Genomic DNA, 23019 nt, shown 5'->3' with positions numbered 1-23019 from the left:
TGTTCTCCTTTCTGCTTTTTTTTTGTTGCTCTGGAAATTCCGTCTCAGTGTGGTTTCTGTGATAGGAAGAATGATGGCGCATATTTTTTGAAACCACAGCATTTTATTATTAACCAGCATGGTCCTCCTCTGAATCCCCCCCTTTTTTTCCATGAACCTCTCTCTGAGTTTCTGTCCCAAAACAGCAACAGACACCCATCCCCCCCTGCAGTCTAATTGGATGCAGAATAGTTCCAGGGCATGTCTCCCTCCCTCCTCGTTCTTCCCAGAGATAAGAATGCAACTCTCAAAATCCACAAAGGACGAGTCAGTCCTAGCAGACCATCTGTAAGCATGCCATGCAGCCACTGAGAGAACACAGCTGTTGTTACCCCAAGACCTCCTGCTCTTGACATCCTGTGTTAATGCCGTGCTAATTGGATGCTCTGTTAAGTCTGAATCTCCCATGTCCCTCAAGCTGGTTTGCTTGCAGCTATCTTACATTTCTGGGACTCTTCAGCAGGTCAGCCAATCTGCGCAGAGTGCTAAGAGCTGCATGAGATAAGGAAGTGGTGTTTCTTCTGCCCCAGGAGACTTATAATTTACTATGGATTATGGCTGCCTTGTGGCTCTATTAAGCCATTGATTTTGATGCAATGTCCAAAAGGGAGGACCACGGCTTGCAGTTGACCAGCAAAGCAGAACTGGGAACTATGGTCTGAAGTGGTTTGCAATTGCTTGGAGATGGTCACTGAATCGACCGACATGATTAGAATTGGCTGGCAGGCGACAATCCGAAATCACACAGATTGGAAAACTGGCTTTATGTAAACCCTGGTTTGGCAGGAGGTCTGAACGGACAACCGTAATTTTACCCATTGCTCTGTCTCTGGAGGCCACTGCCAACATAAAAAGACGGTCCTGAAACCAGGGTTTGTTTGTAAACTGTAAGCATGATTTGGGTTGTGATCCATGAACCATTCCAATAATTGTTTGGCATGACGGCTTTGGTTGAATTGTTACCGATGTGTATATTGTACGTCTTGTGAAGTGCTATGATATTTGAAGAGGAAACCTTGAACCCGTGGCTTCATATTTGGCATTGACAAGTGGCTGCAATTCCCCGGAAAATGTCCACCAAAGGTTTGCGAGTGTGCATACCGTGTGGACCTACAGTAAACATGGAAGAAATGAATCTGCTACGTAAAGCAGGAGTGGCCAAACTGTGGCTGTCCAAATGTCCATGGACTACAAGTCCCGTGAGCCCCTGCCAGTGCTGGCAGAGGCTCATGGTAATTGTAGTCCATGGACATCTAGAGATGCACACTTTGACCACCCCTTGCCTAGGGGCAACACTGATTGTGTAGAAAAGCTGGTACTTTTGCAAACAGTATTCCCAGGAAGAGTAGCTCTGTGGCTGAAGAAAAATAACTTACTGCAACTAGTTATGACTTTCAGTCTATTTAGAGAACGCGGCGAGGTTAACCCTTTAACTCAGTGGTCCCCAAACCCAGGTCGGGAACCAGTACCAGTCCGTGGATCAGTCGGTACCGGACCATGGCTCCTCCTTGTCCTCCTCTCTATTTGCTGCCTCGGGGGCTGCCCTTCCACTCTGCCGCCAGCTCACCTTTGGTGTTCTTCAGTGCTCTTCAGTGGCCACCATGGCTGGGGCTCCCCTTTGGCGTGGCACTGCACAGCTGCTGCTGGCAGCGCCCCCCAGTGGGCGGCAGGAAGTCAGGGGTGCCGGCAGGAAAGCAAGGGGCTCAGGCAGCGGCAACGTCCCTCTGCAAATGACTACCCCCCCCCAGGCCTGAGTAAAATTGTCAAGTGTTGACCGGTCCCCTGTGATAAAAAGGTTGGGGACCACCGCTTTAACTGAAATACACCTAATGGCACTGATCCTTTGTCTTTTCTTAGAAAAGAGTCTAGAATGAGGAATTCAGCTTTGAATTTCATCAGGCCAGTCCTGTGCTGTGATGCCAGAGGCAAGTTGTGTGTGAAACAGGAATAATCCGGGAAGAGCAGACTCAAACTAAAATAATAAAAGAAGTCTTGCCTTGCACGCTTATTTTGAGTGCAGAAGCAAAATTGTACTGCATTGAGTAATCTGCTCCACAAAGGGCAACGTTAGTTAGGAACTAGCTCAGGACCGCACCACGAGGAGCAGATCGGAATCCACCCTCTGAAATCTCCCCCTCCCGTATGCTGGGATCATATGGAGGCTTCATTGAGCCCTTTTTTGTGTTTTGTTTTCTTTTGAGTAACCTACGAAGTCATATCTTTCCTTGTGCTTGGGAAATCCCCTGAGCTGCTTCTCTGTGGGTGGTCTGTTTTTGCTGTTTTCCTGATCAGAACAGGAGGCACCTTCTTTACTTTTGGACATAGTGATGTTCTGCTGTCATTCTCCATCTCCATTCAGGGTGAACCAGGGAATCCAGGCCGGCCCGGAAAAGTTGGTGATCAGGTAAATAACTTTGGTTTCATTCACTCAGTTTTGCCTCTTCCTAATATGGTTATTTTCTTGCAGTAAAAAAAGGTAAAGGTATCCCCTGTGCAAGCACCGAGTCATGTCTGACCCTTGGGGTGACGCCCTCTAGCGTTTTCATGGCAGACTCAATACGGGGTGGTTTGCCAGTGCCTTCCCCAGTCATGACCGTTTACCCCCCAGCAAGCTGGGTACTCATTTTACCGACCTCGGAAGGATGGAAGGCTGAGTCAACCTTGAGCCGGCTGCTGGGATTGAACTCCCACCCTCATGGGCAGAGTTTTCAGACTGCATTTCTGCTACCTTACCACTCTGCGCCACAAGAGGCTCTTTTTCTAGCAGTAGGCTTTGGTTTGTGCCAAAAATTATTTTGGATCATGTGTTCCTCTCTGTCAATGGAATTTAAAATGCTGTCATTGTTTTACTTATTATTCTCATGTGTTTGATTGAAAAAGTCAACTTCCTGCTTTTCTCCTGTGGCTAGCAAAGCACTGATCAATAAATCCAAGTTCCAATAAATCAGCATTATATAAACAACTCATCCTTTAAAGCACTATAAGTGACAGTTTACAGCAGCTTGGCAAAAATGTTTTATTGTACAAAGAAGCCAGCCATTACAAAATCCTCATAACCTAGATCATTAATCAAAAACTGGTTGAGAGGGTTCAACAGTCTTTATGATGTTGGTGTGCAAGATCGTATGGAAAGAGGCTGCTAGAGCAGTGTGACATTTGACCCGTGTAAAGAGAAAATTATATTAATACTGCAAAAGTCACAGTGCAGCATGAACGCCAGTGGAAGGTGCATGTACAAAGCTATCCAGAGCCTTAATTAACTGATTATCCAGCTGTTGAAGAGACAGCAGCTCCAAAGGAACTGTCAGAAGTTTGAACAGGAGCTTGGATATTCCTTACTGGTTCACTGTTTGTAACTCAAGAAATGGAGCTGGAATTTACCCTGTAGATTCTATGCATCACTAGTGATGCATTATTATTAAGACTAGAATTAAAGCCCGTTGTAACTGATACAGCGAGCGCTAGAAGGGGGTGAGGGGGAGGCATGCCTGCTCCCTTGGGGCAGGAATCCCTTCAGGCGTCTCAGCGAGGTGGGTGGAGGGCCTCGTGGGCCAAGGGTGAAGGGAAGGCTCCCCCCCATCCCCCCTGGGCTGCCCATAGTGTCCTCCAGGAAACGGTGCAGAAAGATAAATGTAGAAGGGAAGGAAAGGAAGTGAAGACAGGAAGGAAGAAAGAAGGAAAGAAGGGAAGGCAGGAAGGGATAAAGATCAGGAAGGAAAGAAGAGGAGAAAGGAGGAAAGAAAGAAGGAAGGGAGAGGAGGAAGGGAGAAAGTAAAAAAAAGAAGGAAGAAAGTAAAAAAAAGAAGGAAGGAAGGAAGGAATAAAAATCAAGAAGGAAGAGAAGAAAGAAGGGAGGGAGGAAGAAGAAGAAGAAGGAAGAAAAACAAGAGAAGGATGGAATAAAAATCAGGAAGGAAGGGAGAAGAGAAAGGAAGAAAGAAGGGAGGGAGAGAGGGAGGAAGAAAAAGTAGGAAGGAAGGAAGAAGGAATGATGGAATAAAAATCAGTAAGGAAGGAAGACGAGAATGGAAGAAAGATAAAAGGAAGGGAAGGAAAGAATGGAGGAATGAATTAAGGAAGAAAAGGAAGAAACACCCCCACCCTCCGCTGGCTCCCGTTGGGCTGGGAAGCCCTCATGCTGCCTCTGTGAGGCTGTGGGAGGGCTTCCTGGCCCAAGGAGGAAGAAAAAGACCCCCCTCCCCCCCACCAGTTCCCTCATGCCACTTTGCAGTGGTGGTGTGAGGGCTTCCCGGCCCAACCGGAATTGAGGCCACCACCGCCACCCCACCCCCAGGGCACTTACATGTGGTCTGGTCAGCTTCCAGGGGCAAACTGCTGGCAATGATGGCAGAGCCAGGGTGGAAGGATGGGCCTGTCAGGACTGTGGGCACCCACAGAGTAGGTGTGGCCTGTCCGAGGCAGGGCCCAATCGAGATGTGCTTCATGCGTCCCGATTGGGCCCGGCCTCGGACAGGACAGGCCCAGTGTCCACCCACCCACCTCTTACGCTGTTATTTTAACAGCAAAGCGCTTATAAAGATTTATTCTTTTGATCAAATGTACTCTAAGGTAGCGATCCCCAACCTGTGGGCCGCGGACCACATGTGGTCCTTCGACTAATTGGAGGTGAGCCCTGAAGGATGCCTTCTCCCCCCACCCCCGGCCCTTTACTTCATCCCCCCCCCAGCCCTTTACAACACACTTCATTGTTGTGGTGTGTCTGTATCTTATTTTAAAGGGATGTTTAAACATTACCATAGCGATCAGAGAGCGCTAGGGCAGTGGTTGAGAGTAGAGGAGTAAACTACACCCCCCCCCACCGGGCCTCAGTAAAAGGTGTTGAGTGGTCCCCGATGATAAAAAGGTTGGGGATCACTGCTCTAAGGCATTTCCCCTCCCCCAGACCTTTAATGGCATAGTAATATTAACAATCATCCAGGTACCTAGTAAACAGGAATGTTCTGTCTACTTAAGAATGCAGATATTTGAGGTAATAGTAATCAGAATCAAGTTTATTGTGCGGCCATAGGCCTTTACAAAGTACAAAAAGTCAACCATAAGCAATAAAAGCAGGTCACAGGATAATAGCACATACACTGGAATCCATGCAGCGGAATATCACAGATCATCAGAATCAGCCATTGCCCCTCACTTAGACCTTATCTGTCTGGCAACCAGAGCAAGCAGTACAATGCTATTGGAAATTTATGGATCAGCTGGCCAGCCCCCGCCCGCCCCACAATAGTGGTTTTGATAGATCAGTGGCCTGACTCAGTAGAAAGCAGCTTAATATTATCACGTGACTTGCAGTCTTTTGGCATGAAATCTTTTTTGAAGCATGGACAGTTAATAGTCTTGAATCTAGATGAAAATAGGCTACAGTCTTCTCACCTAATTGAAACAGGAAAAGGTTACTCACCTGTACTAAGAAATCTCTGAGGTGATGTTGCACTGAACGTAGGGAGGCCATCACTGAATGGCAGAACATTTACTTTGCATGTTGGGAGTTTCCAGAACACATGTTGGGAAAGACTCTGGTTGGAATTCTGGAGAGTCACTCATGAAAGCAGTGAGCTGGATGATCTGACACAGTCTGAGGATGCTTCATGTCTTCATAAGAAAATGGCCAAGTCTATGTACATCTGAATCTGAGGTGGGGTATCTCAGTGGACTTAAGCTCTGCGACATTTAAAAGGATATGGAAAAACCTTATCTTCCTTAGTCCTTCAAGAGTTGTTGCCAATCGAACAGATAATACTGAGGTAGTTAGATGAATTGTTTGATTTAGCACAAGCCAAAGTCATATAATTATAAGCTCATTTCAAATTCTCCACCTTTAATGAAAAGCCTGCTTCAAGCTCTAGTCTCCATGATCCATTATAGGGAATCCCAAGAAATGGTTGTAATTTGCAAGATCTGTAGGGTATATGGATCAGCTTGATGTGGTGGTTAAGAGTGGCAGCTTCTAATCTGGAGAGATGGGTTTGATTCCCCGCTCCTCCACATGCAGCCATCTGGGTGACCTTGGGCTAGTCGCAGGCCTGATAGTGCTGTTCTCACCGAGTGGATTTGTCAGGGCTCTCTCAACCCCACCCACTTCACGAAGTGTCTGTTGTGGGGAGAGAAAGGGAAGGTGATTGCAAGCCGCTTTGATACTCCTTCGGGCAGTGAAAAGCAGGGCATTAAAAACAACTCTTCTTCTTCAACAACAACATATGAAGAATATCCTACAGGGGGCATCAGAGGGAGATGTGTAGTTAACATATTTAGATTAGAAATTTCTTAGTAGTTTTGAAATTACCTCCTCCTGCGTCCTCATTGGCTCAGCTGGAGACCGCCTACCCCTTTGAGCACACTTTCTCCCTGATTGCTCTGCTTCTTTGCATATTTACTTGCCCAACAAAAATGAGTGAATTAAGCCCAACAAGTGTGATTTCTTTTTGCCCCCTGGAAAGAAAGGACCTTTCAGATTCAACAAAACAAAATCAGAGTCCAGTGGCACCTTTAAGACCAACAAAATTTATTCAAGGCGTGAGCTTTCGAGTGCAAGCACTCTTCCTCAGACTTGCACTTGAAAGCTCACGCCTTGAATAAATCTTTGTTGGTTTTAAGGGTGCTCTGGACTCTGATTTAGTTTTGTTGTGCTACTTCAGACCAACAGAATCTTTCAGATTCAGTCAGGGTTCAGCAACTACGTTCCCTGTGTGCAAATGTCCCATGGTAATTGCCTTACGGGAGTCATTGTGACGAACTATACTGGATTGTAATCTTGAACAGTGGAGTATTGGAGAAATTTGGAGGGCAGAAGGAAGGCTTTCTGTTTTAACAGCTTGAGGTGGAACCACAGATGGAACAAGAAACAAGCACACGTCCTCTTCATGTCTGCATCGGCTATCAAATCCCCCAAGCATTCTGCAGCCTCAGAGCCCGCAACACGTTTTCCTCATTCCCATGTGACCACATGGAACAGCCATCGGTGGTTTTGGCAAGATCAGATGTGGGCTACCCCGCCATTGGCTGAGGGCTCTCTGGTCTGTAGAGAAGCCACTGTGTGCATGACGATAGAGTTCTGTTGGGTTAGTTTTTGCTTTTAATCTGTTTTCTTCTTCTTCTTCTGTGGTTCAGTCTCTTGTTTGTCTACATCCCTCTCTGGAGATTGTTTCTCCCATCCCAGCCAAAAACATCCAAAATACAGTTTTGTGAGGGTTTCCCCTTGTCAAGCCTGAGAATTCTGCCCGGCTTTCTAGGCAGGATCATCTTTTAGTAATCTTGCTTATTTCTTTCGCCTGTGATGGGAATAGTATTTCTAATCCCATCAGTCATTTGCTAAAAATTGGAAATCAGTCTCATATGTCTGCTTGTTGAATCAGAGGCCCTCCAGCACAGGCTTCACTTTGCATACAGATGTTTCTGTGCCTGATGTTCTCCAGTTTGAAGGATCTTTTTTCTGTCCCATTTTGCCTGTGGAAAAGTGCCTGCACTCGAAAGCTCAGGCCTTGAATACATCTGTTGGTCTTAAAGATGCTATTGGGTTCGATTTTTATTTTGCTCTTTCAGACCAACATCTTCCATCCCTGACACCCCAGAGAATTGTTGCCTGTCTAAGAAATCAGTGTTGAACCCCTGAACTTACTCAAACTTGATCCTGAATTTATGACTTCCATGAAAAGAATATACATGGACGTGGCTTATTCATACTTTATACATACTTGGATGTAAGATGACCCCTTCTTTTTCTTGATGGCACATTTGGGGAGGAAAAACAACAACCCTTCCATTTGGATCTTCCTTTTGTGTTTCGTTAGGCATTCCCTCAGCAAACCCTCCTTCCTGACCAGTGTTTTAATTCCCACCTGTATTGTAACTCTGCTTTTAATTTGTTTTAATGATGCGTCTTAGGGTTTCTAAAAAAATTCCCAACGGTTTTAAAGTGTGATTTTTGTCATATCTACTTTAAATGGGTAGTCATGTGGGGGGCCCTTGTGAAAGCAGGAAGGCAGTATATAAATTTTGTAAATAAATCAATACAGTAGCTGCATCATTAGACTGAGTATAAGTTAGCTTCATAAGTTGGAGGTGGTGCTATAGTTAGGTGGGGATGGAGGTTTTCTGGGGAGATAATTGATTTCCAGACTACAGAAATCTGTTCCTCTGGAGAAAACCACTGCTTTGAAGGGTGGACTCTGTGACATCCAAACCCAACACTTCTTACACTCCACCCCACCAGGGTTGCCAGCTCTGGGTTGGGAAATACCTGGAGATTTTGGAGGTGGAGCCACGAGTGGGTGGGATTTGAAGTGGGGAGGGACCTCAGTGGACATTAATATTCTGAAGTCCCCCCTCCAAAGCAGCCATTTTCTTCAGGGGAACTGATCTCTCTTGCCTGGCGATGAGCTGTGATCCTGGGGGATCCCCAGGTATCAAAATAGGGCTGACATCCCTACACCCAACCAATCTCCAGGAGTTTCCCAACTCAGAATTGGTAAGCTTTTTCTTGAAATGCAGATGATCTTTGGGTGAATCACTAGCATGACCAAAGATTCTCAGCAGTTATTGGGACTTTTCTGCTGTCTATATCCCTGGAGAGCTACTGCCAGTGTAATATTTCTGGGTCCATAGATATAAAGGCATGAGGAGGCATTTGAACAAGGAATGGTCTGGTCTACTTTAATACAAAGAAGAAATAATATATCATTTGCAAAGCTGTCTTAAAGCCTTGTTGAGCCGGTTTGGTGGTGTGGTTAAGAAGAAGAAGAAGAGTTGGTTCTTATATGCTGCTTTTCCCTACCCGAAGGAGGCTCAAAGCGGCTTACAGTCGCCTTCCCTTTCCTCTCCCCACAACAGACACCCTGTGGGGTGGGTGAGGCTGAGAGAGCCCTGATATCACTGCCCGGTCAGAACAGCTTTATCTGTGCCGTGGCGAGCCCAAGGTCACCCAGCTGGATGCATGTGGGGGAGCGCAGAATTGAACCTGGCATGCCAGATTAGAAGTCCGCACTCTTAACCACTACACCAAACTGGCTCTCCTACACCAAGACCGGCAGACTCTAATCTGGAGAACCAGGATTGCTTCACGCACTTCTCCACATGCAGCCAGTTGGGTGATCTTGGGCCATCATAGTTCTCTCAGCCCGAGCTACTGTTGTGAGAAGAAGAAGGTATCTGTTGTGAGAAGAAGGTATCTGTTGTGAGAAGAAGAAGGAGAGGTGATTGGAAGCCACTTTGAGATGCCTTCAGGGAGTAGAAAGTACAAAAAAAGAGAGAAAGAACAGCTCTTCTTCTGTTCCGTTGTAGAACAGCCTAAGGTCATGTGATCTTAGGGCAGCCTTTCTCAACTTCTTTACCATTGAGAAACCCTTGAAACATTCTTCTGGCTTCAAGAAACCCCAGGAGTGGCACGATGGTGCAGAATATGGTTGGGAAGCAGAGCTGTGGGCATGCCCTCCTGGGGCCCCTCCCCTTACCACCTCCTCAAGGCCCATCATTGGCCATTTTGGGAGGGAGCAGGTTGACATGATCATATATGGTCATATCACCTGATAAATGTTTAACACATTTAAAAAAATATATTGAAATGAATTAAATCCTACCCACTCAGTAAACCCTTCCAGGGTTGTCAAGAAAGCCAGGGTTGAGAAAGTCTGTGTGAGGGCAAGGCCACAAACAACCAATTCCTTAAGACTCTAAAATGTAAGGGAATGTCTCTACATTGTAAATTCTATCACAACAGTGCTAAATGGTCTGATTCAGTATAAGACTGCTTCATATACTTGAGTAATGGGAATAAGACAATATCCGAGGAGGTGCAGCCAGTTCATCAACAGACTTCAGCCCTGACAAACAGATAAACAACACTCTATTCCAGGGGTAGTCAAACTGTGGCCCTCCAGATGTCCATGGACCACAATTCCCAGAAGCCCCTGCCAGCGAATGCTGCCAGCGAATGCTGGCAGGGGCTTCTGGGAATTGTGGTCCATGGACATCTGGAGGGCCGCAGTTTGACTACCCCTGCTCTATTCGAACTTTTGATGAAATACTGTTTTGTCCCTATTAATCTCCTGATCCACTCCAAGCCCAACATACCTTGAGTAAGAGACCCAAGTCCTATTTGTGCTAAAGAAAACACAGCTGGTCTCTGCTGACTGCTGCCGGTCCGAGGTTACGAAAGCCAAGCGCTATTATTTTTTAGTCAATTAGTTTCTGTCTAGAAATATCACTGTGGAAAATTTCCATTTCCTTACCAATTATGTCATTAGAAGAAGAATGTGGCACGGCTTTGCAATCAAAATGCTTTTCCTCTCCCTTTGCCTCGCGCCTACAGCTTTGTTGGCAAGAATGGTGCTTGTCTTGCTGATTTTGCTGGAGGTTTTGGAGACGGGCAGTCCCAGTCCAAAGAAAATATGTCCTGGGGAAGGGACAATAGGTGCAAAATTAACCACGTGGCTCTTAAGTGCTGTAGGGGTGTGCGCTTCGGCGTGGGCTCGGCCGCCTCGGTGATCACCGAAGCCTGAGGTGCCGTGTAAGAGGCCAGCACCACTGCGCGGAGAGGCCTCCTATGCACTGCCTCAGGCTTTGTTGATCACCAAGGCGGCCATGCTGCGCCAAAGCACACATCCCTAGTGCTGAGTCAAAGGGGCAGTTGCATGTCTTATGCAGGGGTAGTCAAGTTACAGTCTTATGCAGGGGTTAAGTTACAGTCTTATGCAGGGGTAGTCAAACTGCGGCTCTCCAGATGTCCATGGACTACAATTCCCATGAGCCCCTGCCAGCGAACGCTGGCAGGGGCTCATGGGAATTGTAGTCCATGGACATCTGGAGGGCCGCAGTTTGACTGCCCCTGGTCTTATGTGTCGTGAGGGGTTGACCCCTCATAAGTGGTAGGGGCATGTGTCTAGCCCAGCTTTGCTCAATATTTTTACCATTGACTGCCACTTTTTTTACCAGACTACCTGAAATAGTCTTCAGCCTTCGAGAAAAAACCCCACAAGTGGGTGGATCGATTGTGCAGAATGTGGTTGGGAAACACAGCTGTGTACATGCCCACCCAGGGCCCCTCCCCTTCTCCCCTCCTCCAGGCCCATCATTGGCCATTTGGGGGGTTGACATGACCATATATGGTCATACCCAATAACCGTTTAACAAATTTAAAAAAATATATATGAAAAATTAATTAACTGCCCCCCATTCAGGAAACCCATCTATGGCGGTCAAGAAACCCCTGGGTTTCACGAAGCCCTGGTTGAAAAAGCCTGGTCTAGCCTCAAAGGCTACCCCGTGTGCACCCAGAGACACCCTCTTGTCTGTGGAAGCCTCATGTAATGAGAAGCAGGATGAGGGATGCCACTCGGGTGGAAAAGAGGGGGTGCAATTTTTATTTCTGAGGCTTTTGAACTCTGGTGCTGGAGAAGACTCTTGGACTGCAAGGCGAACAAACCGGTCAGTCCTAGAGGAGATCAGCCCTGACTGCTCCTTAGAAGGCCAGATCCTGAAGATGAAACTCAAATACTTTGGCCACCTCATGAGAAGGAAGGACTCCCTGGAGAAGAGCCTAATGCTGGGAGTGATCGAGGGTAAAAGAAGAAGGGGACGACAGAGAATGAGGTGGCTGGATGGAGTCACTGAAGCAGTAGGTGCAAACTTAAAAGGACTCCAGGGAATGGTAGAGGACAGGAAGGCCTGGAGGATCATTGTCCATGGGGTCGCGATGGGTCGGACACGACTTCGCACATAACAACAACAATTTTTATTTCTGGTGGTAAAAGGGGACTGGGACAATTGGAGGGGCAATCAGGAGGGTCATTTGGTCTGAAGTTGAAAGGTGGGGCCTCAGATTTAAAGGTGTGGGCATTTGTTGAGTTTCACAACTTCTCCTGAGGCATATCGTGTGCTATAACTTTTTATTATGGCTAGGGAACTCAAAAGTTGGAAGCAGCCTTGAGCCTCTCTGGTCTTCTAATGAAAGGGCCTCCTTAGGGGAAGCAATCAGGCAAGCACTGCTAGCTAAACTTCCTCCTGCATAGATTTCAGGAGTGTAGCCGTGTCGGTCTGAAGCAGCAGAATGAAGTTTGCGTCCAGCAGCACCTTTAAGACCAACAAAGTTTAAGACCCACTAAGTTTTATTCATGATATAAGCTTTTGTGCATCGTGAATAAAGCTTTGTTGGTCTTAAAGGTGCCACTGGACTCAACGCTTATTCCCTTTTGCATAGCTAGCTTTCAGTTTTTGAGTGGAACTTAGGAGATTGCTTTATACCCCATTCCAACTATTAGTTCACCTAGCTAGCTATTTAGTTTTGCTCTGATGGGCAGCATCTGGGTTTGCCAGCAGCCTGGAGCAAAAACATCCTTTCCATTTAACAGGGATTTAAAGGGATTCAGTTTACTAGGTGATATAATTTACCTCCACGCCATGAAAAGGGTCACCTGCCTCTTTCTACACCTTAAGTCTCTGTTGAAGGGACAAGACAGTTTATCTGCGGATTGTTGGCAGCGCTAGTGGGAGCTAGGACCGTGTGCTTTGGCCGTCAAAGTGGCCGTTCAAGCCCAGAGTGGGCCATGTTGCAGCGTGGGGTGGGGGGGCGGTGTTGGTGGCGGCATACAACCTGGCGCCCGCATGCGTGCGAGCGCCAACTGTCGCACCAGCACCAATCCTCTCCCCTGCGCCATGGCGCTGGGCACTTTGGGCTCAAAGGACCGCTTTGGAGGCCAAAGTGCACACCCCTAGTGGGAGCTCTGCAAGGTCTTAAGAGGATGAAGACCATTTTGGTGGAGATGCCAGAGACTGGATCTAGGATTTTTCTTATGCAAACCAGCCACTCTGCCACAGAGCCAGAGTTCCTTCCTCAGAAAATTATGTGCACAGTGAACTGTATATGTCCCCCATTCTTATGGAAATATGGAATTAATTGTTAATAGGAGGGGTAATTATTACACATTTTAAGTGTTTGAAAGGTTGTCACTTGGAAGAGAGCAGGGAATGCTTCCTGTTGGCAGCAGAGAATAAATCCCACAGTAATGGGTTTAAACTGTGTGTGATATCAGGGAAAAATGCATTGATATCAGGGAAAATTGCAGAGTATTTCAGCAGTGGAATGGGCTGCCTAAGGAGGGAGTGTGCTCCCCCTTACTGGTGGTCTTTGAGCAGTGGCTGGACAGAAAGTTATCCTGCATTGAGCAGGGGGTTGGGCGAGATGTCCTGCATGCCCCTTTCTATGGTTCTAAGAGCAATAAATCTTACATTTTGATCCTCTATGGGTATGGCTGTCTTGTAAGATTCAAGGAGAAAATCAAAGGGCCATGCCAGATGCTGTCAGATAAAAATACAGCCAGGGCCAATGAGGTAATTAAAGTAAGATATCTTTTATTACTCAGTTAAAATTCCCTATAAGGTTTCCAGGACCATCTGCGCTGCTGCTGGGGAATGGGGGAAACTTTCCGGGAGCAACATGGTGTACCAACGTCACCTGGAAGTGATGTCGGCACATCAGAGACGTCAGGGTGTGATGCTCTGGCTTTTGGGCAAACCTCTGTGGTAGAATTTGCTTCTAACCATAGGGATTTGCCCCCAAACCAGAGTGTCAACCCCCCAAATGACCCCAACATGCTGATGTCACTTCTGGGTGATGACAGCGCATCGTGTTAATACTCTGCATTCTTCTCGTTTGGGGTAAAGTGGGTGGGCAAAGTACATCCAGAAATCCGAGAACCCCTTTCCAGACCAGTAGCCCTGGTAACCGTATTTACCAACAGGCTTTTAAGAGGAATCTGTAATATATAATATGCAAATGCATTACTGGGTTTTCATAAACAGCAATGGTTATTCGGTTAGAATTGCGTATTTAAAGGTGTTATCTGTGTTTGTTAGACATAACAAAGATATAAAGTCCAGCATCCAACAGATTTTGACTCCGTTTTAAAATATATTTTTTTTCTGGCTAAACAAATGCTACAAACCTGTTAGTCTTTCAGTGTTTCTTCAACTAGAGCAGTCATCAACCCCCGGTCTGCGGCCTGGCGCCGGGCTGCAAAGGCCACGGTACTGGCCCACCAGCAGCGACGCCTGCCTCCCACCACCCGCAGAGAGAAGGAAAGGAAGAGGCAGGCGCAGCCGCCGGCATGCCGGTGACACAGACGCGCATGCGCGGCACCTGGTGGCGAAAACGCGCATGAGCTGCAACTGTGCATGCGCGTTTTCGCAGCACCCGGGCCGTCGGCTCTCCCCTCACCCTGGAGGCAGTCCCTGACCTGAGAAAGGTTGGGGACCGCTAAACTAGAGTACAAGATCAGTAACAATCTCTTGGAAGGACCCTAATATCTATCCCTTGGTACAATCACTCATAATATCTATCCCTTGGTACAATCACTCATTTACATAAACATGCTATTTCAGAGTCAAATTTAGCCTTTTAAGTGTCAGGACCTAGAATCTGACAAACAGCTTTTTGTTTCCAATAGCAGCCTTTCATTTTGGCAAATTAATTTCTTCACAACCCAAAAGATAAAGTCAAATGGACCATAATTGTTTTCAATAAAGTGTTTAGCCAATGGGGCACTTATTCTTTTCAATTTAATATTATTTTTGTGTTCTACTTTAAATATTCTTGGATTCCTTGTTTTCCCAAAATCAAATTTATTACAGAGGCATTGGATGATGTTTAGAGTTACGTGTTGTAAAATCTTTTAGTATGTATATTCTTTCTTATCTAAAGTGTTGATTTCAAATTGCATGTTAACTTCCAACAGTTATAGTTTCCATGGGCAAAATGTCCCTCAGGAGGATTAGTGCCTGGTAAAACTCTTTGATGACTAACACATTTATGAGTGTTGCTTTGAACTAGATGTTCCCTCAGATTCTTAGTTCTCCTAAAAGCAATCATAGGTTTCCTGTCACATAAATGAATATTTTCCATCAAAACATTACTTTTTTGTTATCTAAATGGAGGCCAAATTTAATATTTTCATTGCTTATATCCAGCCAATTATGAAATTTTAACAAACATCTATGGTCACCTTTCCCTAATTAAAATACATTGTCTATATATTGTCACCACTTAATGATCCAACTATGGAAAGAATTTTTAACAGAATAAATATATTTATCTTCAAAATTGCCTATATATAAATTGACAGCTTCTGGGGCCATTACAATGCCTTTAATTTCCAAATATTATATATCATTAAGTGAAAAGCCTTGTTCACTAGCACTGTTTCAGCCAGAGATAACAAGGGGGAAATTGCTCAACTAAAAAAGATAGGGCAAACGAAAAGGGTTGAGAGCTTAAATGTACCCCCTCCCAAGTAGTATGATGCAATATATAAATGAATGTTCTGTTCTTCACAGTGTGAATTAGATATGACTGTGATAATTATGGTTATAAGCCAAGGCTTTGTGCTAGAACACCTTTGGCTTTCAATTTTATTTTATTTGGCATTGTGTATTATCTTGTTGGAAGTGCAGATTTGTTTCCCGATTTTGATATGTTTACATATTAAATTACCGGTGTTTTGTTTTCTGTGCATATTTTAATTGGTTCATCTATATATTTCATCACACTACTACTTTTTCCTGGATTTGTGTGTGTGTTCTCAATTCTCCCCCACCCCATAACCTGTCTGCCCACCCAAATGTCTTCTGTAGACTGTAGGTAACCCTAAGTCTGTCTATAGTATCAGATACCCCTAACCTCTCCTGGAGAATGATTCAGATACCAAAGTCAAGTATGCATGGGGCTTTTTATCCACTCCTAAATCCCTCCTGTCTACACTGAATTCAATTTCCATTTTGATTTTGGGCACTTTAAATATTCCCTCTGCAACGTGCATGATTGATCTGGAGTGACCCTACCTTTCCCCTGTGATATCCAGGAGTGGATATAAGCCTTGATATTTGAAAAACTTCAAACAGTATAAGTGTAAATTTGCCTTTTTGTGAATTAACTTACTGCTCTGTACCTCATAGCAAAGCAGTCTTCCCTGATTGGCCAGGGCGTCCGTTCAAAGACTTCCTGGTTCCCGGTTGCAAGGCTTTCCTCCCTGTTTTAAAGTGACAGCGCTCCAGAAGGATAGATTCAAGTGGGATAGATCTATCCAGAAGGATAGATTCACCCACACTTCTCTCAGCAGAGATTTGCCTTGTTCTATGAGAGGTTCAAAAGAGAAGAAAGAAAGCACTAATGCCAGCTGGAGTCACCTGCCCCCCTCCCCTTTCCCAATGCTACTGCCAGTTCAGGAAAGGTAGTTCAGCTTTGTGAACACTGCTCCCCTCCCCACTCTGAGCTTCCACAATCAAGTGCAGAAGGCTTTCTATTTCAGTTTGGGGGAGGAAGGAAAAAGACCCAGGTTCAAATTTATCTGAATTCAGCAAGATCCACAGCAAAAAAAAAAAGTGCAGCCCAAGAATCATGGCTCACTGCTTTCCTGCATGGCTAGGAGAAGAACACCCATTTTCCCAGGCCATCTCATGCTGTTCCCTCTTGTTCTCATAAGCATAATTTGTTTAACACTGATAGCATTCTGCGGCATTCTTTCGCTTGTCTGATATCATAGCTCTCATCTTAGAAGAAAGATGTAGCAAAAGCAAGAGTGTAAACAGAATCCTGTCCTATGGTCTCGGAACGCCTGTAATTTGTTCCTGGTCTGGTGTGGGTTGTGGCTTTCGCAGCCATCGAGCATCAAAGGCCCAAGTGTGGTTTTAAAGCAGGACCAGCTGGCTGTGTAGAGGAGGCCTCAGCCTGGGAGCAACTGTGCCTTTGCTGGTAGCCAACATGAAGATCTGGGCAGCGTGCAAAGGTTGCAGGTCTAATTTGTCCATCCAGAAGAGAAGCAGAGAGGTGTTCCCCCCTCCACGCACACACTTTGAGCAAACAAAGCAGAAAATCAATTTTGCTTCCTTTCTTATGGTTTCTTTTTCAGGGTCTGATGGGCTTCATTGGTCCAGTAGGGGAACCCGGAATAGTTGGGGAGAAGGTAAGTGAATTGTGAATGAACCGGCTGCACTGCTTTCCAGGAGAAAGGAAAGCTCTGGACAGATTGCAACAGGCAATGCATTCTCAGGGCTAAAATAAAATCGCAAATCTGCGACCGACATTATTCAGGCTTTGGGGGATCTTTTGCAAGATGCCCTCAGTGAGCACAACTTCTTCCTCAGCACACTTGTCACTGGTTGCTGTTTCTGTCTCTTCTGTTTACTCTTGCTGTTCACGTGCCCACTCTGGGCCAGAAAGAAAGGGCAGATGAGCACATAGGGGGTGATAGAAGAAGACTTGGTTTTTATAGCCTGCTTTTCACTGCCCAAAGAAGTCTCCAAATAGCTTGCAATCACCTTCCCTTCCTCTCACCACAACAGACGATTTGAGGAAGGCGGGGCTGAGAGAGCTCTAAATGAACTGCCATGTGAGAACAGCCCAAGTTCACCCAGCTGGCGGCATGCAGAGGAGTGGAGAATCAAACCCAGTTCTCGCAGGATAGCCCATGGGGCTTATGTCGCTGGAAAGGCACAAAGAAGTGCAAATGCCATCCTCAGATTCCTTAGGCTGAAAGGAGGCCATTATATCCCTGCAGCTCTAAAATTGTTTGAAGCTAAGTCAATGGCACAACTGCTATATGTTGCGCAGCTAGGTCCTTATGCCAACTTTGCATTATTAGAATCTGTACAATCCAAATTCCTAAGAGCAGCCATCCAAGTCCCAAAATGTGTCTCCAGTGCCACCCTGCGACTTGAGACTGGCCTTATGAAGGTGGAGGCAAGAGTATGGTTAAACATTCTCAATTACTGGCTTAAAATCTCCTTTTTCCCCTGTGGATTAGCCTCTTTGATAATGAAGGGTGACTTCCAGTCTTCATGGAAACAATCAGTGAGGGGGGAAATCGCAGCTTTGGGATTTTCTCCAGAATTTCTGGTTCGGAAGGCCTATGACCAAGCCAAAGAGGTTATCAAACAGCGAGTAGTGGATATAGAACGCCAACATGATCTAGCGAATACCTCTGCCTTCATTGTTAATGAAGGCTACAGGTATGTCACAGCTCCCTTGGCCTATTTAAAGAATCTTGAGGTGCCTAGCCACCGGAGGGCCTTCACTTTAGCTCGCTGCAATGCCCTTCCCTCAGCTGTACATGAAGGAAGATACAAGAAAATTCCATATGGTGAAAGGAAGTGCCCCTGTGGCTCTGGTCAGATAGAAACATTGGAACATATCCGTTTGAATTATCAGTTTTATGATGACATACGTTCCATATTTATCACACCATGGTTACATAGAGTCCCAGGGTGCTCAGGACAATTTTATATCTCCCTGCTGCTCACAGACACAAATTGTTCCATCACATATAGTGTCGCCGGTTTTTGTGCTGTAGCCGTGAAAAGGCAGTGGAAGTTGACTAAAACTTAACAGACCCTGAGAACAATTAGAACAATTTCCTATATTTCCATTTAATTCTAATTTATATTTTAGCAGACTCTAGTCTAAGTGTTTAACATAATGTTATTTTATGAGTAAAACTCTGTTTTAGCCATATTATTTATGTAACTGTGAAATTGTTTTGACTTTGCTGGTCTATGACCGTAATAAACAATACTGATACTGAAACCCAGTTCTCCACATTATAGGCCTCTGCACTTCACCACTACACGATGCTGGCTCTCCAGCAACAGAGTCTAACGCTCTGCTCAGTGGTGGGCCCGCTACCAGGTTAGGGGGTCAACAGGTGCTTAACTGCGTAGGCCTGAAAAGTTAAATATCTATGTCCTGTAATAGGTTATGTGAAGCTAAGTATATTGGAAGTCATTTAATTGCCAGCTTGGTGTAGTGGTTGAGAGCAGTGGCTTCTAATCTGGCGAGCCAGGCTTGATTCCCCGCTCCTTCACATGCAGCCAGCTGGGTGACCTTGGGCCTGTTAGGGCTGTTTTCACAGAGCTGTCAGGATTCTCTCAGCCCCACCTCCCTCACAGGGTGTCTTGTGGGGGAGAGGAAGGAATGGCGACTGTAAGCCTCTTGGAGACTCCTTCAGGTAATGAACAGCGGGGTATAAAAACCAACTCTTTTTTTGGTTCTAATTTGCATCTTACAGTAGATGCCGAAGGAGGTATACAGGGAAATGGAGCAGCCATTGTGCTGCTGACCACTGGAAAGTTGTGCATGACTCAATTTTCAAGATTTCTCCAGGCATTGCTGATGTTACAATAGGGACAAAAAATGTGTGTTTCGAAATTGTAGTCCTTGCACATCTGGAGAGCTACAGTTTGGTCACCCCTGTGGTTAAGAGTGGCAGACTCACACCAAGTTTGATTCCCCATTCCTTCCCCACATGCAGCCTGTTGGGTGACCCTGGGCCAATCACAGTTTTCTCAGAGCTCCGTCAGGTTCACTTACCTCACAAGGTGCCTGTTGCAGGGAGAGGAAGGGAAGTCAATTGTCAGCCACTTTGACAATCCTTAAGGTAGAGCAAAGTGGGGCATGAAAATAGATGGAGGAGACCATGTCAACTGGGAAATCAACATAGTAGGGGTGGGTTAAATCCCCCTCTCCCAGATCCACAAAAGTGCACGTCAGAAAATTCAGTTACAGATCCCCAATGTAATGAGAGGTTTGATCCTGAATCTGAGTTTGTTAGATACTACAGTCTCAAAAGCAGGTGAACAAAACCCCTCTTCATGTCCTTGCTGTGTCAGGGCTCGCAGTAGTCTCCCATGTGGGATATCAATTAGGTCCCTATTTGCTTACCTTTATCATCAGGTTCTCCCAGAACAGGGGTAGTCAAACTGCGGCCCTCCAGATGTCCATGAACTACAATTCCCAGGAGCCCCCTGCCAGCATTCGCTGGCAGGGGGCTCCAGGGAATTGTAGTCCATGGACATCTGGAGGGCTGCAGTTTGACTACCCCTGTCCCAGAGTATTCATTCATGTTCTTAAAGCTGCTGCTTTTGCTCATTGAAGGCCTTTGTGCACACAACTCCTTCCTGGAGTAAGTAGATGCTGAAGATCCAGTTGGGCTTCCAGATGGGACACACAATAGGCATGCTCCACCCACATTATAACCCTGATTTAAATAGAAGTGACTTACCCAATTCCCTCCCCCGACCTGTTAACATCAGTCGGACTGAAATGTGCTTCAGATTGCGCCAGTACATATTTATATGCAGGGCTCTCATCTGTGACCAGAACTGTTTCCTGAAACAAATTCTGGAGTACAACAGGTCTGACAGTTGACAAGAGCCAAGCATTGTGGTGATTGTATTTTTTTTCAAATGGTGAGAAATTCTTGCTGTATCTGCAGCCCCTTCTTCAACTCACCCCCCCCCTCTCCAAAACCTATTTATTTATACCCTCCCTTATGCCTAATCTAACCCCCATGGGCAGTTTATGAGATGAAATTTAGACATGGATGAAAACTGAATTCAAACAAAATCGCTCAAGCATCTCAGAATATTAAAACAGACTGATGGTTCGCTCCTTTGCATTGTTAGGAGATGTGTTGCTTGTTGATAAGGCAGCTTACTGTGCTTTTATGTGCTTTTATGTTCCGTTGCCTCCCATAGGGAGATCGGGGTACTGTTGGACCGCCGGGACCACCAGGCGTCAAGGGGTCGATGGTAAGGAGTAAGTCTGCATTCTCTCGCTCCTTCTCTGCCTGACAAAGGATATTTCTTTCTTTCCCTTCCCATTTGCATCTCCCATTCCCTGACTGACCATCCTCAGCTGCTTGCTCGCTCTTCCTTTTCCCCATGGGAAATCAAGGAAGGTGCTTCTCTTGTGCCAAGTGATAATGTGCTAGACTCATGTGCCCAAGCAGGATTAAGTGTGCTGACCACCCAGTTCCTCTGCCTTCTGAAATAACTTGATCCTTAAAAGCCTGGGAAAACTGTCACCCTAATTTACCTACATAGCAAGCATGACAGCCCAGCTTAGGGTCACAGAAGAATGTTAACCGTGTAGGACCTGCAAAGGAGTTCATGTCTAAGGCCTAGTTCTCTCTGTGATGGTAAACGTCTTGCTGGACTATATCCACTGCGCTTTCAATGCACTTTAGAAGTAGATTTTCCTGTTCTGCACATGAAAATCCAGCTGCCAAAGCACATTGAAAGTGCATTATCCTATGTGTGCAGACTAGGCCCTGGACACTGATAGCATTTTTGTTTTCAGATTTTGATGCCTATGCATCCCACACTTGATTGTGAACTTCTTTATCACAGGAGTACAAGTACCAAGGCTTAGCAGATTAACTGTCATATTCTCCCACACGCATGGACATGGCCGGCACACATTTGCAATTGTATATGGGTAAAGAAGCCCTAATATAGATGAATGTAGTAGATAAGAAAACAGGTTGATTTCCCAAGGTTACATATGTCTATTTATTTACTTTGTAGGGGCATCCCGGGATACCAGGAGGAGTTGGGCCCCCGGGACCTCCTGGGCCACCAGTGAGTAAAACCTAATTATCTTTCTGTTAGAAATTGCCTTTCCAGATCACTTAGCCACAAGTATCAATGCAATGGTCACCTCCAAACTCGACTTCTGTAACCTGTCCTATGTGGGCCTTCCCTTGTCCCTTCTTTGGAAGTTGCAGTGGATTCAAACCACAGCTGTCAGAGTCCTCACCAGAATACTGTGGAGAGCTCATGTATGCCCTGTACTCAGGCAGCTGCACTGGCTTCCAGTGGCGTTCGGTGGTTTTGACCTTTAAGGCCATTTGTGGTTTGATGATGGCATTTGTGGACTGGGCCTGGAATACCTGAGGGACTGTCTCTCTGACTTTACTCCTCAGAGAACACTATGCTCAGCTGGTACCAACAGGCTAGTGGTCCCTGGCCCATCCTTAACCAGGTCCAGGGCCTTCTCGGTCCTGGCCCCCATGTGGTGGAATGAGCTCCCAGAAGAGACATGGGCCCTATTGGAACTCATTGAGTTTTACAGGGCCTACAAAACCAAGCTCTTCCGCTGAGCATTCGCTTGAGGCCAGGCAACGTGGAACATCTAGATGCCCTCGGCCCTACAATACCCTGATAAATGGGGCCAGGCTAGGAAATTAAGAGGATGCCTATAGCTGTCTGTAACAGTTTTAAGTTAGTTGTTATGGCTTTATTGTATTACTGGTTTTAGCTTGTATACCTGCCCTGTATACTCTGCTGAAAGGGGCAGTTTATAAATACAATAAATCAAATCAAATTCACAGAATAAGGAGATGGTTAGAAACAGGGATGGATGGATGGATTTGGAAAGAGGCTCTTTCAGTTCAGAAATCAAGTTCAGATGCACTTACCAGTTTAGCTTGTAATTTTACTATTATTAATTATTATAGTTTTTATATTCTGATTTTAATAATAGTACTGTAGACATATATGTTGTAAACCACCCTGAGCCTGGATGTACAGAGGGATGATGAATGAATGAATGAATGAATGAATGAATGAATGAATGAATGAATGAATGAATGAATGAAATAATAAGTAGTGTCAGCTTCAAATCTCCAAGTTTCTCTTCCCTCTCACTTCTCATGTATTGTATTTTTGTCCCAACCTTCTTCCAAGAAGCATTAGAAATACATGCATTTTCTTTTCTCAATCTTAAGTTTATCATCACAACAACCCTATGAGATAGGTTGGGGTGTGCATGTTAAGTGCAATCAAGTTGCTTCAAGATTATGGCAACCCAATGAATGAATGGCCTCCAATACATCCTATCATTGACAGCCTTGCTCAGGTCTTCCAAACTGAGGGCCATGGCTTCTTTGTTTGGGTCACCTTCTTTTCCTGATGCCTTCAACTTTTCCTAGTATTACTGGGACTCTTGTCTTCTCAAAGGAAGACAGAAGTGTAGTCATTTTAGCTTCTAAGGAGAGTTCAGGCATGATTTGGTCTAGAATGCATTTATTTGTCTTTTGGGTCATCCATACCATCTATGAGAACTCTTCTCTTAACACCTCAGTTTCTTCATTGTCCAGCTTTTATACCCGCAACAAAAAGGAGAAAAATCTTAAGAGTCCA

General features: G+C 45.5%; 1 protein-coding gene across 4 annotated transcripts in view; it reads left to right on the top strand.

The window, feature by feature from the left end:
* COL27A1 (collagen type XXVII alpha 1 chain) overlaps positions 1-23019 on the top strand; it is a 356512-nt gene that overhangs the window by 208067 nt on the left and 125426 nt on the right. For all 4 annotated transcript variants that reach the window (XM_077305314.1, XM_077305312.1, XM_077305313.1 and 1 more), the window contains 4 exons: positions 2399-2443; positions 16950-17003; positions 20572-20625; positions 21403-21456. In XM_077305314.1, coding sequence (XP_077161429.1) covers positions 2399-2443; positions 16950-17003; positions 20572-20625; positions 21403-21456 — 207 coding nt within the window. The remainder of the gene's footprint in view (positions 1-2398; positions 2444-16949; positions 17004-20571; positions 20626-21402; positions 21457-23019) is intronic.

The sequence above is a fragment of the Paroedura picta genome, chromosome 12, assembly GCF_049243985.1.
Source record: "Paroedura picta isolate Pp20150507F chromosome 12, Ppicta_v3.0, whole genome shotgun sequence".
Taxonomy (NCBI): Eukaryota; Metazoa; Chordata; class Lepidosauria; order Squamata; family Gekkonidae; genus Paroedura; species Paroedura picta.
The sequence above is the reverse complement of the archived record's forward strand: the minus strand, read 5'-3'. Positions and strand labels throughout refer to the sequence as shown.